This window comes from Somniosus microcephalus, chromosome 5 (assembly GCF_052327205.1).
Source record: "Somniosus microcephalus isolate GS21.2 chromosome 5, FLI_Smic_1.0, whole genome shotgun sequence".
NCBI lineage: Eukaryota > Metazoa > Chordata > Chondrichthyes > Squaliformes > Somniosidae > Somniosus > Somniosus microcephalus.
The window spans coordinates 103,201,411-103,220,509 of record NC_140991.1 but is presented as its reverse complement, the minus strand read 5'-3'; the positions used below and the strand labels follow the sequence as shown (position 1 = coordinate 103,220,509).

General features: G+C 45.2%; 1 protein-coding gene across 1 annotated transcript in view; it reads right to left on the bottom strand.

The window, feature by feature from the left end:
- egfra (epidermal growth factor receptor a (erythroblastic leukemia viral (v-erb-b) oncogene homolog, avian)) overlaps positions 1-19,099 on the bottom strand; it is a 369,473-nt gene that overhangs the window by 21,800 nt on the left and 328,574 nt on the right. The window contains exons 21-25 of the mRNA XM_085988057.1: positions 12,348-12,503; positions 10,296-10,371; positions 7,607-7,753; positions 1,560-1,657; positions 198-365 (exon numbers count right to left, since the gene is read on the bottom strand). Coding sequence (XP_085844183.1) covers positions 198-365; positions 1,560-1,657; positions 7,607-7,753; positions 10,296-10,371; positions 12,348-12,503 — 645 coding nt within the window. The remainder of the gene's footprint in view (positions 1-197; positions 366-1,559; positions 1,658-7,606; positions 7,754-10,295; positions 10,372-12,347; positions 12,504-19,099) is intronic.

Below are 19,099 nucleotides of genomic sequence, written 5' to 3'. Positions count from 1 at the left end.
CTCTTTTCTCCTTTAAGATGCTCCTTAAAACCTACCTCTTTGACCAAGCTTTTGGTCAGCTGCCCTAATTTCTCCTTATGTGGCTCAGTGTCAAAATGTTTTTGTCTTATAATACTCCTGTGAAGCGCCTTGGGACGTTTTAGTATGTTAAAGGTGCTATATAAATACAAATTGTTGTTGTAAATTGAGAAACTCACCACTGATGTACATAATGGCGTCCTTGATGTGGAAGGACTGTTGAAGAATCCTGGATGAGGAACAAGGTATTCATCAGCATCCACAATATCTTCCATATCTTCTTCCTCCATTATGGTGCGATAAAATCGCGAGTCAGTTGGACTTGGTAGATGCATGCGATCATCACCCTAGCAGAACAATCAGGCTATTAAAAACTTCATAAGTAATAAAAACAGAAAATGCTAAAAATACTCAGCAGATCAGGCAGCATCTGTGGAGACAGAAACAGAGTTAACGTTTCAGGTTGATGACCTTTCGTCAGATGACCTTTCAGTCTCTGTTTCTCTCTCCATTGATGCTGCCTAATCTGCTGAGTATTTCTAGCATTTTCTGTTTTTATTTCAGATTTCCAGCATCTGCAGTATTTTGCTATTGTGTTAAAACTTCATTCCTGACCACGGCACAATTAGAAATAATGCTTTATAGATGCAAATAAAGCAGAGATTTAAAAACACAATACTCGACAATCTTTGAAGGTAAAAAGACAGTTTTAAATTTTGGTTTCCAAAAAGATGCATCTAAATATCACTTTCCGTGATGCTGTTCCAATCTTGGTATATATAGTTTATAAAAGAACACCTATTAATCCACACCTTAAGAATGCTCTTAGAATATTCTCTTTGGAGACAAACCAAAATTATTACAGATGATATTTGATATAATTTCTCTATCTTGTTAGCATGGACAGGCAATTCACAATTTGGAATCTCATGCTTACCAGCTTCAAGAAATGCCTTTGTTTTATTTGGGACATTTTAGAAAGTTTAAAGGGTGCATCATCATCTTACTGGTAGAACTGGCAGATTCTAGCCCTGTTAATAATATAGCAACAAGCTATCAAGGTATAAACACCTTTCCCCAGCACTCTTTTTGAATTGTTTACATAGTACAACCTTCATATAGAAGCTCCTACACATAGACCACATTAAGCTTTTCAATGGCATGATAGGTAATGATGGTCAGAACCCACTTGTCACTTTGCTAGCATGTGCAGACAGCTCTTATTTGCATGGTGGAAATCCAGAAATTTTCTGTGCTATGGTCAGTGATCTCTGGTGCCTTCTGTTGCCTAGGCCCTAAGCTCTGGAATTCCCTGCCTAAACCTCTCTGCCTCACTACCTCTCTTTCCTCCTTTAAGACATTCCTTAAAACCCACATCTTTGAACAAGCTTTTGGGCACTTGCCCTAATCTATCCTCATGTGGCTCGGTGTCAAATTTTGTGCCTTAAAAAAAAACACTCCTGTGCAGCGCCCTGGGATGTTTTACTATGTTAAAGGCACTATATAAATACAAGTTGTTGTTGTTGTTATTAGTCCCTTACCTGAATTACAAGGTAGCGTGGTGGATCTCGGGCCATTCGGGAGAATTCGGAGGTCAGCTCACGGAATCTTGGCCGACTTTCTGCATCAATCATCCAACCTAACTCACAAAGATAATTAAGGAGACATTTCACTCTGTAGCTACTGATGGAAGTGCATAATCTGAGTTTAATAAATCAAATTTCACTGGATAAAACTCCTAGTCCAAGCACAACACTTGTATAATCCCAATTCCAGTAGAAAATGTCCAATTATTCATTGCCCAGCACAACAAATCCTGTATTCCAGTACAGGCCAATCTCCTTCCACTAACTACCTATTTGTACAGTAATTAAGCTTCTTCATTTAGATTCAGCAGTTACACGAGTGATCAAAAGCATGAAGGTACAAACATAAAAGTTTTTTAAAAACTATAGATTTTGAGATTTATTGCGCAGTCACACTATATACCAACATGAGAGTGAAGAGGAATGAAATTCTCTTGAGTAGGTAGTTTCACTCCACTTGGCTCTGGAGTCAGTTTGGGCCTGCACACCTGATTTGCATTTCGCAAGTTAAGCATTGGCATGAAGCCAAATCTGCTTTGCCCTGATGCTAAACTTGTAGTGCGAATGCACAATCAAACATAAGCACAGCCATTCTCGCTAGTTGATTATTCATTTATCAGGATTTAGTATTGCACAGACACAAAGGGGATTATAATTTTTCTGGTGAGTATATTTGTATTTTATTCACACAGCGGCTGGACCTGGACCTGGGGGAGAACAGCGACCGGAGGTGAGGCTTAAAAGCGGCGGCAGCAGCGAGGCCCGACCACAGCGGCTGGACCTGGGAGAGAACAGCGACCGGAGGTGAGGCTTAAAAGCGGCGGCAGCAGCGAGGCTCGACCACAGCGGCTGGACCTGGACCTGGGGGAGAACAGCGACCGGAGGTGAGGCTTAAAAGCGGCGGCAACAGCGAGGCCCGACCACAGCAGTTGGACCTGGACCTGGGGGAGAACAGCGACCGGAGGTGGGGCTTAAAAGCGGCGGCAGCAGCGAGGCCCGACCACAGCGGCTAGGCCTGGACCTGGGGGAGAACAGCAACCGGAGGTGAGGCTTAAAAGTGACGGCAGCAGCGAGGCATACCAACTCAGCAGCGGGGAGAGAGGTAAAAAGTAATCAGAGTGTGACGTCACCAGGGAGCAGGTAAGTGATTGGTTGGTGAGTGTTTCTCTAGTTGTTAAACTTTAACTCTGTGGTTTATAGTTGCTAAGGTCTTTCTGGTGTAGCAGGGACTGTTGGTAAACCATACAAGCGCCCTAGAGTATATCTTTAACTGGTGGTATTGAATTAATTTAAATTAATTAAAAAGAGGTAAGTCATGCCAGGAGAGCCCAGCCCCATGTTATGCTCCTCTTGCTCTATGTGGGAATTCAGGGACGCTGCCAGTGTCCCGGACAACCACGTGTGCCAGAAATGCATCCAGCTGCAACTACTAGCAGACCGCAGGGAGGCGCTGGAGCTGCGGATGGATGGGCTTTGGAGCATTCACGATGCTGAGAGGGTCGTGGATTACACATTTGATGAGTTGGTCACACCGCAGGTAAGGGCTGCACAGGCAGAAGGGAAATGGGTGACCATCAGGCAGAGCAGTAGAGACAGGCAGGTAGTGCAGGGGACCCCTGTGGCCATCCCCCTTTCAAACAGGTATACCACTTTGGATACTGTTGAGGGGGATGACTTACCAGAGGAAGGCAGCAGCAGCCAACTTCCTGGCACCAGGGGTGCTTCTGCTGCTCAGGAAGGGAGGAAAAAGAGTGGGAGAGCAGTAGTGGTAGGGGATTCTATCGTAAGGGGAACAGATAGGCGTTTCTGTGGCCATAGACGTGACTCCAGGATGGTTTGTTGCCTCCCTGGTGCCAGGGTCAAGGATGTCACTGAACAGCTGCAGGGCATTCTGAAGGGGGCGGGTGAACAGGCCGAGGTCGTGGTTCACATTGGGACCAACGACATAAGCAGGAAGAGGGATGAGGTCCTGCAGCAAGAATTTAGGGAGCTAGGTAGCAGATTAAAGAATAGGACCTCAAAGGTTGTAATCTCTGGATTACTCCCGGTGCCACGTGCTAGTGAGTATAGGAATAGGAGGATAGAGCAGATGAATGCGTGGCTAAAGAGTTGGTGCAGGAGGGAGGGCTTTAGTTTCCTGGATCACTGGGCCTGCTTCCGGGGAAGGTGAGACTTGTACAAGTCGGACGGGTTGCACCTGAACCAGAGCGGGACAAATATCCTTGCGGGGAGGTTTGCTAGCACTGTTCGGGGGGGTGTTTAAACTAAAATGGCAGGGGGTTGGGAACCTGAGCAGGGAGACAGAGGAAAGGAAAACAGGGATAAAAGCAAAAGATAGGAAGGAGAAAAACAAAAGTGGCAGTCAGAGAAATCAACGGTTTAAATCAAACGTGGCCACAGTAAATAATAATTCTAATAGGTCTAAGAGCGTTAAAAAAACGCATTGTGTCTTAATGCGAGGAGCATTTGTAATAAGGTGGACAAATTGGCTGCGCAAATAGAGGTAAACGAATATGATTTGGTTGGGATTACGGAAACGTGGCTCAAGGATGGCCAAGACTGGGAACTCAACATCCAGGGGTATTCGATATTCAGGAAAGATAGGCAAAAAGGAAAGGAAGGTGGGGTAGCATTACTGGTTAAAGAAGGGATTAATACAATTGTAATGAAGGATATTAGCTCTGATGTGGAATCTGTATGGGTAGAATTGAGAAATACCAAGGGGAAAAAAAACAGTAGTGGGAGTGGTATATAGACCTCCAAACAGTAAGGCGGAGGTTGGGGATGGCATTAAAAGGGAAATTAAAGAAGCGTGCAATAAAGGCACAGCAGTCATCATGGGTGACTTTAATCTACATATAGATTGGGCCAACCAAATTAGTAACAATACTGTGGAGGGGGAATTCCTGGAGTGTTTACGGGATGGTTTCCTGGACCAATATGTCGAGGAACCAACCAGAGATCAGGCCATCTTAGACTGGGTATTATGTAACGAGAAAGGATTAATTAGCAATCTTGTTGTAAGAGGCCCCTTGGGTCGGAGCGATCATAATATGATCGAATTCTTCATTAAGATGGAGAATGAAGTAGTTGACTCAGAGACAAGGGTCCTCAATTCAAATAAAGGAAACTATGATGGTCTGAGGAGTGAGTTGGGTAGGATTGATTGGGGAATGGCACTCAAAGGGTTGACGGTGGATAGGCAATGGCAAACATTCAAAGACCGAATGGATGAACTACAGAATTTGTTCATCCCAGTTTGGCATAAAAATAAAACAAAAAAGGTGACTCAACCGTGGCTAACAAGGGAAATTAGGGATAGCATAAGATCCAAGGAGAGGACATATAAATTGGCTAGAAAAAGCAATAATCCTGAGGATTGGGAGCAGTTTAGGAGTCAACAAAGGAAGACAAAGGGATTAATTAAGAAAGGGAAAATAGAATATGAGAGTAAGCTAGCAGGAAACATAGAAACTATCTGTAAAAGCTTTTATAGATATGTGAAGAGAAAAAGATTGGTGAAGTCAAGCGTAGGTCCCTTGCAGTCAGAATCAGGGGAATTTATAATGGGAAACAAGGAAATGGCAGACCAACTAAATACATACTTTGGTTCTGTCTTCACAAAGGAGGACACAAATAACCTCCCAGAGATGCCAGGGAACATAGGGTCTGATGAAAGGGAGGAACTGAAAGAAATCAGTATTTGTAGGGAAATGGTGTTAGGAAAATTGATGGGACTGAAGGCCGATAAATCCCCAGGGCCTGATGGTCTACATCCCAGGGTACTTAAGGAAGTGGCCCTAGAGATAGTAGATGCATTGCTGGTCATCTTCCGGAACTCGATAGATTCTGGAACGGTACCCATGGATTGGAGGGTAGCTAATGTTACCCCACTATTCAAAAAAGGTGGTAGAGAAAAAGCGGGGAATTATAGACCGGTAAGCCTGACATCGGTAGTGGGGAAAATGCTAGAGTCTATTATAAAAGATGTAATAGCAGAGCACTTGGAAAGCAGTGAAAGGATTGGACAAAGTCAACATGGATTTACAAAAGGTAAATCATGCTTGACTAATCTACTGGAATTTTGAGACGATGTAACTTGTAAAATAGATAAGGGAGAACCAGTGGATGTGGTGTATTTGGACTTTCAGAAGGCTTTCGATAAGGTCCCACATAAGAGATTAGCGTGCAAAATTAAGGCACATGGGATTGGGGGCAAGGTATTAACTTGGATAGAGAACTGGTTGGCGGACAGAAAGCAAAGAGTTGGAATAAACGGGTCGTTTTCCGAGTGGCAGGCAGTGACTAGTGGGGTACCGCAAGGATCGGTCCTAGGACCCCAGCTGTTCACAATATATATTAATGATCTGGACGAGGGAATTGGATGTAATATCTCCAAATTTGCAGACGACACAAAGCTGGGTGGGAGGGTAAGCTGTGAGAAGGATGTCGTGAAACTCCAGTACGATTTGGACAGGTTGGGTGATTGGGCAGAAACATGGCAAATGCGCTATAATGTGGATAAATGTGAGGTTATCCACTTTGGTGGCAAAAACAGGAAGGCAGATTATTATTTGAATGGCAATAGATTGAGAGAAGGGGAAGTGCAAAGAGACCTGGGTGTTACTATGCACCAGTCGCTGAAGGTAAGCATGCAGGTGCAGCAGGCAGTTAAGAAGGCAAATGGTATGTTGGCCTTCGTAGCGAGAGGGTTTGAGTACAGGAACAAGGATGTCTTGCTACAGTTGTACAGGGCCTTGGTGAGACCGTACCTTGAGTATTGTGTGCAGTTTTGGTCACCTTACCTGAGAAAGGACGTTCTTACCATGGAGGGAGTACAGCGAAGATTCACCAGGCTGATACCTGGGATGGCAGGAATGACGTATGAGGAGAGATTGTGTCGATTGGGCTTATACTCACTGGAGTTTAGAAGATTGAGAGGGGATCTCATCGAAACCTATAAAATTCTGTCAGGTCTGCACAGACTAGATGCAGGAAGGATGTTTCTGATGGCCGGGGAGTCCAGAACCAGGGGTCATAGTCTAAGGATAAGGGGTAAGTCATTTAGGACTGAAATGAGGAGGAATTTCTTCACCCAGAGAGTGGTGAACCTGTGGAATTCTCTGCCACAGAGGGCGGTGGAGGCCAGTTCATTAATATATTCAAGAAAGAGTTGGATATATTTCTTGAGGCTAAAGGGATCAAGGGATATGGGGAGAAGGCAGGGACAGGGTACTGAAATTGGATGATCAGCCATGATCTCATTGAATGGCGGAGCAGGCTCGAAGGGCCGAATGGCCTACTGCTGCTCCTATCTTCTATGAATCTATGAAAGAGACAGCTGGCAGGAGTTGTTTGCCTCAAACATCATTAAACAACAGCTAGTTAAATCAAATGATGCAATACAGCTTGCTTTTTTGAGAGTCTGATCATAAATTACATTATTTACCGGAACAGATTGTTAAACCTTTGAAAATCATGGTAAATAGAGCACACATACAAGGACTGAAATTTTTTTAAATATTATTATTCTCCCCAATTTTCCCTGCTCCTCTCAAACAATTTTCGACCAACCTTGCTTCAAAGCATTAATTCATGCTGGGTCATGGTCTCTGCTGGCACTGTCACTCTTCAGCATCTTACCCAAGTGGCCATTCTTCATGTGTGAACCTAGACAGGGAGTATCAGCAGGCTATTTGGCATTGGAGCACATCATTTCCACACAAATTCACTTTCCTGGAAGACTCAAGTTCGCTTTTAGGAGCAATAATCTTGTGGCACTGAGGCTAATTATAGTAACCCTAGCATCGCCCCTGGAGATCAGTTAACGCACCAAATACCAGGGATAAACTTTGAGCCTTCCTGGTCTGTAGGGCTTGTTTTCAGACTAGGTAGTGCATTTAAAACTGCACCATTGGGAAAGAGAGATTGTAACTGTAATGTCTCCCCCCCCCAACAAAAACAGGTTAAATATAACAAAAATATTCCTGTAAACAACTTACATTTAACCATGATCATATACACATCAATTGTACAGATCGGAGGTTGTGGCAACCGTTCCCCCTTCTCCAAGATAGATGGGATTTCACAGGCAGGAATTCCATCGTAGGGCTTAGACCCAAATGTCATTAGTTCCCAAATGGTCACACCTAAGAAAAAAAAACACGTAGTGTAGTTCGAAAGAGGCAACAGCTAATCACTGCAGGGTCTCTGGGTAGCAATCAGAACTTGATAGTTCTTCACCTTCCTGGCCCAGGAACACTGAAAGCAACTGTAGGCCCCTCACCTCCAACGCACCCCCACTTCAGTGAGATAGCAAGCCATGGAACTAAATATTACTCCTTCAATTATGGTAGAACACTCTGGAGATTAAGTAGGATTCCTACCACATTCTCTGGCCCTCCCTGAATGGTGGTAACTACCACCCTGTCAGATCAATGGCCCAGAACTTGGTGTCGGGGGCTTGCCGCGCGTGCAAGCCCCCGATGTGCGCTCACCCTGCGCGCCGACATCTGAAACCTGGCCCGCAGTGGATTTCCTGTCAGTGACCCAGTTCTGATGTCGGCGCGCTGTGCTAACCTGACCCAACGGCGTAGTTAGTGCGATGTGCCGGCTGGGATCAGGTGAGCACTGTTCAGCCAATCAGGGGAGGGGAAACTTCATTCATAAGTTTGAGAGTAAGAACTGTCAAACTCATGAGAAGTACTGCACCCCAAAACACTACTTAAACTTTAAATAAAATTTAAAAAAAACATCACAATCATTAAATTAAGTATAAATAAGTTTAAAAAAATAATTTAAACTAATTTTTTTTTTTGAAAAAATAAATTTTTAATAAAAAGGGTCTAAAACTAAACTTACCTTATTGTAGATTCTTTAAAATAATAAACCTGTGGAAATTTTTTTTCTAAATTGCACTAAAACACCACTTACCTGTAAAAATAAATACTTACGTGTGCTTTTTACAAGCGTAAAGACCGGAGGCCTTTACACATGCGCAAATCCCCCAAAACAGAGGAAATCCAAGATGCACGCGCTGCCCCCTACAGCACACGCGCTAGCCTCTTCACCTCTTGGGTTAGAGGAGAGGAAATGCCGGTTTTCAGCGCATGCGCTGTGCATGCTGAAAACCGGCATTTCCTCCGGCCAGACGCGTGAGTACCCCTTCCGTACTCACGCGTTTGGGGAGGAATTTCTGCCCCATTATGTTCATGCTAAAATATTTATAAGCAAGATAATACACAGGAGTAAGACACAGCAAGCTAGCACTAAAAAGCTTCAAGAGAGAGTCAGTGCACAAGGGGTTAAAATATTCTCTTTAGAACTCATTTCTTAGAGTTTGATAACCTGGCAAACCTTTCAATGAAACAGATTATCTGACTATTTATCTCATTGCTATAGACTTCACAATACAATGCCATATATGAGCAATGTAATTCTGACATAAACCTCAGAGTTCAACTTCACTAACAAAACGGGGGTAAATTTTTATGTTAGCACTCGTAGCACAGAATCTTGCTTGATCGTAGGACAATCATAATTTGTGGCCCACCTAATAAGGGTGAAACTCCATGCCAAGAAAGCCAACTCAAGATTTAACCCACCTGAGAAAAATGTCCAGTATATACTTCATGCCGCTGGCCTTTGAATAAAGAACTGTCAATCTATCAAACTATCTCCTCTGGTGACCGAGTCCAGAACAAAGGAGCATAACCTTAAAATTCAGAGACACAGTGGAGCTTATGGTATAGAGAATGACTTGACAAAAAATATTCCTGGTTTTACATATCTATTAATGCATGTTTAATTTCATTAGAATCAAGAATAAAGAGTCTCTTGACTAATTTTAAGGCTAGGTCATCCCCGACCACATCCTTAAGCTTCCCACCAATCACATCCACATCCCCTACCCCTTCCAACCCCACCTCCTTCTGTGTCTGTCCCTAGAAAAACACGCCTCCAAGTCACTTATAACTGGACTTTCAAACTTCCAACTGTCTAGTCTTTCGCCCTCCATTCGATACAATACTCCTGCAGCTGCTAATCTGCTGAATTGCTTCCTATTTGCCACCACCTTTGATGCCCTTGTTCTCAGCAAAACTTTAACTCTTTCATCCCGGTCAATCCCTTTGGTATGGATTTTTTTAAATTTTTTTTTTTAAATATAAGGAGGCAGACTCACTAATTTTCACTTTTCACAACCTCGGGACGTCTCAATTAAGTACTTTTAAAATTCAGTCACTGTTGTAATGCAGGGAAATGCAACAGGTATAGTCCAACAGCAATGAGATAAATAGTCAGATAATCTGTTTTAGTGGTGGTGGTTGAGAGACAAATGTTGGCCAGGGCACAGGGAGAACACACCAGGAGAACTCCCTTGCTCCTCTTTGAAAAGTGCAGTGGGATCTTTTACGCCTGCCCGAGAGGGCAGATGGGGCATCTGTTTAATGCATTATCCGAAAGATCGTAGCTCAGTACTGCAGTGTCAGCGTAGATTATGTACTCAAGTCACGTGAGTGGAGCTTGAACCCACAGCATTCTGACTCATGGGTGAGTGCTATCACTGAGCCAGGGCTTACACCTTGGAAGAGGATCACACGCCTCAGAGGCAAGAGCACTACCACTGAGCCAACGTTGAGACTTGATGGAATATTTCTCACATTTTAAATAGTGAGAACTACTGTGACTTACCGTAACTCCAGATGTCACTCTGATGGGTGAATGTCCTATGAAGGATCGATTCCAATGCCATCCATTTGATGGGTAACTGCAGAGAAGAGGAAGAGAAATTTGTTTGATATTTAACAGCAACAATTAGATAGCTGACTTCCCAATCTGATTATTGAAGGATTTGATAGGGTAGAGAGAGAGAAATTATTTCCTCTGATGAGGGAGTCTAGAGCAAGGGAGCATAACCTTAAAATTAGAGCTAGGCTGCTCAGGGGTGATGTCAGGAAGCACTTCGCCACACAAAGGGTAGTGGAAATCTAGAACTCTCCCCAAAAAGCTGTTGAGGCTAGGTCAATTGAAAATTTCAAAACAGATTGATAGATTTTTGTTAGTTAAGGGTATTAAGGGATATGAACTAATGCGGGTAAATGGAGTTGAGATACAGATCCGCCACTACCTAATTGAATGGGGTTTGAGGGGCTGAAAGGCCTAATCCTCTTCCTATGTCCCTAAAAATTCTTTGCAACTTCTGGATGGATTTCTAGAGCATTATGCAATTGTAGAACCTGTTTAATATTAACTGGTGAATTATATACTGGAGCAGTAGTGCGAGGAGCCACAGATGCAGATTTGAACTCCAGAATGCAGCGTTGCTGATCTAGTTGGACTTTTCCCCTCTCTGTCTCTATTTTAAAGAGTCAGCCTCACTAATTTTCAACTCACTTAAAATGACCAAGGTAAAAGCTACCTTGCTTCCAGAGTACTGATGACATCCGTGTAACCAGCCCACGAATTACTGAGCATCCGACAGGGCTGACTTAATGTCAGTTAATATAACTATTAACTCAAGGCAGTTCAGGATGTATAATTACACATTATATTAACTGCGCATACCTATTGCGCTACAATGCAATTTTTTGATCACAGAAGATGCAAGCCAGATCCCCTGCTTGCATCATCAATTGTGTTTAAGCATTAAAAATACAACACAGAAAAACTGCATACACCAATATTAAATTAAATGTAGTTCTATTTAATGGTTTGATTTATTAAAGAGTTACTGATACAAGACCTCTTATTAGCAGTGTGGCAAAAATCCACCCACTTTTACACTCCCTACAACCTGTACTTTCTTATTGCAACCACAGCTCTGCTACTTTGTTCTCCTCCTATTCCTTTACCAACTTTGTGTTGCAAGATTACCCATTCAGTTACAAGGTTTTGTGGGACAGATGCAGATGGTCAATAGTCACCTCTTATTTCTAAGTGAATCCACTGCCAATGTGAGTGACTGTAGTGTCTAATTACAGTGGAACACATAGTATCATGAACCATCAATAATTAATCATGACACCTGTGCTCCATTCTAGCCTGTTATTTAGAGATATGGGCCTAGAAATTCAGTTGCGTTTGCGCCCACTTATTGGCTAAAGAGTGGTTTGCGCCGGAAGTTTTTTTAGTGCCCGAAATTCAGTTGGTCCCTAAAATCGGCGTTAGCCGGTAGCGCTGCGCCGGCACCGATGACGTCATCGGTGTGCGCAGCGCCCCGGTTCCAACGCGATTCCGTGCCGACAGCCAAATTCAGTTGCGGCCGCCTCGCCCGTAGCGGCCGCAAACAGCGTTTGAAAAACGGGGCCTTGCAGCTCCGAGAGGCCGGCGCATAAAGGTGGAGGGGCGGCCGCACCTCCCTCCCCGGACTCCTGCACCACCCCCCCGCGGCATTGGTGTCTGACTCCCGCGAGCCCGGCACTTCTCCGTGGTGCCGGGCTCATTTGCCGGGGGAATCCAGCGGCGATCTCACGGCTGCAGGCAGCTCCTCCTTAAGAGAAGGAGGAGGCCTGCAGTACCCCAGCCTGCCGCACCGCATCGGGTGCCGCAGCGGCAGCTGGACGCCTGAAATTGACTTTCATCGCCCCAAGCGAGGCGGCCAAACCCTGCAATAGCGCCCGCCTCCGTCTTGGGGCGCCGCAACTGAATTTCAGGCGGGCGCTACGGGAATCCGGGCGAGCGCTAAATTTCGGGCGCTAAAGACCTGGCGCGGCGATAGCGAATTTCTAGGCCATTAGCTCTTACTTTGCCACCATCTTCATGGTATTCTTTTTCATCCACATCCAGTAGCCTGGCAAGTCCAAAGTCAGTAATCTTTATGTGCTGTGGTGCCTTTACCAGAACATTCCGTGCTGCCAAGTCCCGATGTACCAACCTTCGCTCTTCCAAATAGCTCATTCCCTGTAAAAAGAAATACACCATGTTTGTGCTGTAAGGTTTTATAAATCAACTTCAACTCCCCACCCCAGGCAATACAAAATGACATTATTCCCCCTATTTCGCCCATATACGCCTCCCTGAACTACACACACTCTGCAGGCAAGAGGACAAGACAAGCAACATGATTGCAGGTTTATACCAATGTTGCTTTTGGGCAGGCCCCTAAAAAAAACACTAAATAGGGACAGGTAATGACTCTCCCTCCGATTGTCCCTCTCTCCCCATCTCCCACCAAAAATAGGAAGCAAAGGACATGTGCCTCCCCACAGCAACAAGGCTAAGACTGCTCACTCAACAGAGCAGGAGAACTGAACCTGCATCCCTTCACTCCATGGCACCGCCTATGGGTAGTACAATCACTATAGTGTCTCAATAAATTCATCGTTTCATTATTTTCTTAAAATGAACAATTAAAACATTAATTTATTAGATGCTTGTCTGACACTTGGGGCTCGATTTTCATTGGGCCGTTGAGGCGGAATTGGAGGTGCGTGGGGGGTTAAAATCGCGAAATCGGGGGACACAAACCCATCCCACCTCCATGCCCGTTTCACAGGAGGCGGGTACCTGACCTGTGCTGGGAGCCGCCTCCCTGAGGCGGGAAGGGGTTGGTGCCAATTAACTGCCTGTTAACAGGTAGTTAACAGGCAGTTTTTAGCCTAATCCCTAAAGTGTGGGCTTCCCGATGGCTCCAAACCACGCCAAGTTAGCGAGGCGGACCGTCGGGCTGAAGGGTTCGAGATGTCTGGTATTCAGGTGAGTGATGGGTGCATGAGTGCAGAGGTAAGTGTGTTTGGTGTGTGTAAAGTGTTTAAATAAGTTTTACTTACTTCTACTTAATAATGCAGCCTTCCTTCCTTCAGGTCTCAGGAGTCCCTCATCTCACTGGCACAGAAAGCAGAATGGCCGCGAGCTGTCAAAATCTGCAGCCTCTGCTTTCTGTTCTGGAGAGATCTCTAAATCAGCCCGAGAGGAAGGAATTAACTTGAGTACAGCTTGTCAGTGTTTGACAGCTTCAAAGAGCTGTCAAACGCTGATATTTCATCTGTCAAAAGCTCTTGACAGATGAAATGTCAATCTGTGACATCACCTGTTGCCGGGTGGCCCTTAATTGGTCTGCTGAGCCCACTGGGCGGGCTTAACAAGGTCAATCAAGGGAAAAACGAGTGGGTTGGCCACAACTCGATGGAGGCGGGACTACAACCCCAAAAGTTGGAGTCCCGCCTCCTACACGCCTCCATTGATAAAATCCAGCCCTTAGTCTTGGATGAGCCACAATTTCAGAAAATATGGGCCATTATCAGTAGAATAGACTTTTCTTTAAACCAGTGTTTTAATATAGATACCCGTCTTTGATGCATAATCTGTTAAAAAAAATTAGAAAAGTGCAATAAATATTCCAGCAAATAATTAAAAACCAGTATATTGCTTGTTTAAGTAGCCTATTGTAAATAGTACAAATTATACATCAGTAGTACTTATGGGACTGAAACTCATTTTTTGGGGGGATGGGGGGGGGGGGGGGGAAGAAAGAAAAGACAAACTAGTTTGCAAATATTGACATGGGTTCCCGGTACAACATATGTTACAGCTAAATGCACAGCTAATGATCTGGAAGGTAGATCATAGAAAACTGGCAATGATAATGATGCTATATATGTAGCTAGAGAATATATAGTTAATTGCCTTTCATAGCAGGAGCAGATTGCACAAAACTGCACAAGAATTCCACTTATACTAATGATGAAGTGTACTCTCCAATTAATAATATAAACTATATTATGGACCAAATAAAGAACTGTCAGCACAGCTAAGCGCCATTATAGTCAACTGCACTTAATGAAGAATCAGTTTAAATGAATCTCTGCCTATAATTTAAATGTCCTGAACTGCATGCAGAGTTACTCTGGCTATACATACCACTTGTACATAGCGAACAGATTACCTCAATTTTCAAGCAATTTGGGGCTTGTAAATATACTGAGTACAGTAGCTTGAAATCTATTAACACTGGAGCTCAATGCTCACTGCAGGCTGCAAACAACCTCCCTTCCTCCGCACCCCAACCTCCCACCAAGTATGACTTTAAATCCTGGATTAGACGCTTCCCTTTGGAGACATGTGGGATAACGGACTGTATTCAGAATGGATCCACCCTAAATTGGATTTCTTCTTCCCTTTTGATGTTTCAAGTTTAACTCATGTGGATTGTGATCTGAAAGCTAATCGCAAAACTATTCTTAGTCTCCATGTTAGAGAGTCCGAGTCTCCTATGAAACAATACCAATGAATGCCTCTTTGTATGCCGTTAGTAGGATAGCCTGTCATAGACTAAAAAATACCCCTTAATCACAGTACTGGGCCAATTTTGCTCTGTCCTGCTCCCAAATAGCTCCTGAAAAACAGATGCAAGGCAGAGGTAAATGGCTACTAATCCTTTGCTCCCATTCTGCTTCTCAATAGCACTGCACACAAACTTCCTCTATAGCTTTTCTGGTGTCTATGCCTGAAGATGACTCAGCAATGTAAATTTCATGCAAATGAATGTCAGAGAGCTTTGCATTCAAATGTCCTCTTTAATAGCACGGGGTTCCGGGGCAAACTGCTCGCAGAAAATCCTGGCACTGCTGAATTCAGAGCTGTTGGACTGTTGGATCTTGTATCATGGCATCCAGAATAAAAAGAGCAACCTCAGAGTCAAAACCAGCACCCTCTTCCTAGTCCTTATGGGAAGACATTCCAATGAATTCCACAGTGGGAGAGAAAACCAGCCAAGTATGCCTGTCTGTCTGTCCTCCCCACAGTACTGAAACTGACTCCTCACTTTGGCCCTCTCTCCACAACATTGTCCAAACACATACAGTTTTCTTAAACACTCAATGGACCTCAGTATGACATCAGTCTATGAAGTACCATGTAAACATCCTGCATTCTGGCTAAACCTGATAAGTAAACGTATGCAAAAGCTCAAAAGCATGTTTAAATAGATACTTCAATGAAAGATGGCAAAGTTTGCAGAGAAAAGAAAAGAATATTTTAAGTGCAAAATACTTCAACAAAAGTAGTAAAGGATGCACTTGAAGTTAAATCCTTTTCGGTCAGGAGATCCTTTTTTAGACTAACCTTTTCAACTGAAGAATAAACAAACTTTAAAAACTAGTTTATTCTTCAGGCAGTAATAATTTGTTCTTCAGTTGTCGGATGGCCTTTTCAACCTCATGCCGGGCTGGGGTTGTGCTGAGATGGTGGCAGGTAGCATGCTGCGGGATGGAGTTGAGGACACTCGCGTCTAAGACAGAGTCTTGGTTAAGGAGATCTTCGAAGTGCTCCTTCCAGCGGGCACTGACTGCCTCTCTGTCCTTGATGAGTACTTCTCCGTTCTTGGCCTGCAGTGGGGTAGGCGCTTGGGCCGTAGATGGTCTTGACTGCCAGCTGTCGTCAGCTCCTGTCATGACGTGGGTGATGCGGACATCCTTGCGATCCCTTGCTAAAGAATCCACACACGTCGTGGTTGTCGGCTAGCTGCTGGATCTCCTGCGCTTTCTCCACCCACCATCTGTTCTTTAGTTCGCGAGTTTGTTGTTGGACCGCGGCCTTCAGGCTTCTGTAGAGCTGCTTTCTTGCTCTCGAGTTCTGTTGCTGTTTCCAGATCAGGAATGCCTTGCGCTTGCGGCTTATTAGCTCCTGGATCTCCTGGTCGTTCTCGTTGGTGCAGTCTTGGTGTTTCCTGGTTGAGTGACCGAGCGTCTCTTCACAGGTGCTGATTATGGAGGCCTAGAGTGCAGACCAGGCATTGTGGGCACTGTGTCTCTGCATCACTGGGAGTCGTCAGGTTGTTTGTGAGGCGCAGGCTGAATAGAGCCTTCTTAGTGGGGTCTTTGAGTGCTCCAGCATTGATTTTCCTGCGGCATTGTTTCTGTTGCCGCCGCTGTTTTGGGGCTACATTGATGGAGATGACAGAGCGGATTAGGCGGTGGTTGGTCCAGCAGTCGTCAGCTCCTGTCATGGCATGGGTGATGCAGACGTCCTTGTGGTCCCTCGCTCGGACAATGACGTAATCCAGCAGATGCTAGTGCTTGGAGCGAGGGTGCTGCCATGAAGCCTTGTACTTGTCTCTCTGACGGAACAATGTGTTGGTTATGACAAGGCCACGTTCTAAGCATTTCGACAGGAGGGGGGCACCGTTGGAGCTGGCTTTCCCTACCCCCTCTCTGCCGATCACTCCTCCCCAGAGTTTTGGCTTCCGCTTGCTCCTGGCGAAGAGACTGGAGGTGTTCGGCGCCTTCGCGGATGCTTCTTCTCCACTTTGTGCAGTCTTGGGCCAGGGATTCCCAGGTGTCAGTGGGGATGTTGCACTTCTTCAAGGAGGCTGAGGGTGTCCTTGAAGCATTTCTTCTGTCCACCTGGGGCTCTCTTGCCGTGCCGGAGCTCCGAGTAGAGCGCTTGTTTTGGGAGTCTCGTATCGGGCATCAAAAGTTTTTCACCATGCTCCGTCTGCTTCACGACGACATGCAAGCCGTGATCCTGACCAACGATTCCGCCACAGACCCACTTCACGTACGAACCGGGGTCAAGCAAGGCTGTGTCATCGCACCAACGCTCTTCTCAATCTTCCTTGCTGCAATGCTCCATCTCACCCTCAGTAAGCTCCCCGCTGGAGTGGAGCTAATTTACAGAACAAACGGGAAACTGTTCAACCTCCGTCGCCTCCAGTCCAGATCCAAGGTCGTCCCATCCTCTGTCGTCGAATTACAGTATGCAGACGACGCTTGCGTCTGCGCTCACTCGGAGGTCGAACTCCAAACTATCGTCAACACGTTCACCGAAGCGTACGAGAACATGGGCCTTACACTAAACATCCGTAAGACAAAGGTCCTCTACCAACCTGCCCCCACCACACAGTACTGCCCCCCGATTATCAAAATCCACAAGGCCTTGGACAACGTGGGCCACTTTCCATACCTCAGGAGCCTACGGTCAACAAGGACAGACGTCGATGACAAAGTTCAACACCGCCTTCAGTGTGCCAGTGCAGCCTTCGGTTGCCTGAGGAAGAGAGTGTTTGAAGACCAGGACCTCAAACCCGGCACTAAGCTCATGGTCTACAGAGCAGCAGTGATACCCACCCTCCTGTATGCCTCAAAGACATGGACCATGTACAGCAGGCACCTCGAAGCACTGGAGGTACCACCAATGCTGCCTCCGCAAGATCCTGCAAATTCATTGGCAGGATAGGCGCACCAACATCAGTGTTCTCGCTCAGGCCGACATCCCTAGCATCGAAGCTTTGACCACGCTCAATCAGCTCTGCTGGATGGGTCACATTGTCCGCATGCCCGATACGAGACTCCCAAAACAAGCGCTCTACTCGGAGCTCTGGCACGGCAAGAGAGCCCCAGGTGGGCAGAGGAAATGCTTCAAGGACACCCTCAAAGCCTCCTTGAAAAAGTGCAACATCCCCACTGACACCTGGGAATCCCTGGCCCAAGACCGCACAAAGTGGAGAAGAAGCACCCGAGAAGGCGCCAAACACCTCGACTCTCTTCACCAGGAGCAAGTGGAAGCCAAACGCAAGGAGCGCACGTCAACCCAAGCACCCCACCCACACGCCCCTTCAACCACTGTCTGCCCCACCTGTGACAGAGACTGTAGGTCCCGCATTAGACTCATCAGTCACCCAAGAACTCATTTTTAATGTGGAAGCAAGTCATCCTCGGTTCCGAGGGACTGCCTAAGAGAAGGAAGAGGAGTAATAATTTATTAAATGACATCTTAAAGTGGTTTAAAAAAAGCTAAGTTAGAAGTGCTGAACTATCAATATCTATGGATGATGGGTCTTGAGGGAAGCAGCTACTATTCACAGAAAGAATATTTGATTCCAATTAAATGATCCTTACTTAGCAGATCTGTTCAGTCCTTTTAACTGGAATCTATGCCCCAAGGGATACTTCAACAGAACAGCTTATTTTTGTACCATTGCTTTTAGCAGGTGAGGTTTATTGGTACAGTCAACACTGCAAATATTGATAGCCAATAGGCATCCGAAAGCAAAAGGAAAGAAAAAGCTGGAAACGTTCAGCAGGTCAGTCAGCATTTGTGGAGAGAACAAGTGAGTTTTTTCAGGATTACCAACATCTGCAGGTTTTTAGTTTTTCATGCGAAATTTTTTAAATATAATTTTTACATTTGATGCAGGATTGATAAAATAATTGCAGGGGTGGGGAGATCGTTTGGGGGGGGGGGGGGGTGGTTTAACAGAGTTAGCTTGTTGGGCCTGCTGGAGGAAGCACCCCTGCTCCTCCTAGCTCACAAGCAATGCTGTAAAGGCACTTACCTCATGGATTCTGCCCTTCTCGCCTCCTTTTTCCTGCCAAGTTTTCTGAGGCCAAGGAAACCCAGTCAACAGTAGTTAAGAATAGAAACCTTGTTAAAATGGAGGCACGCAGCCTCCTTAAAGGCTTTAACATAGAAACATAGAGATAGGAACAGGAGTAGGCCATTCGGCCCTTCGAGCCTGCTCCGCCATTCAATGAGATCATGGCTGATCTTCATCTGAG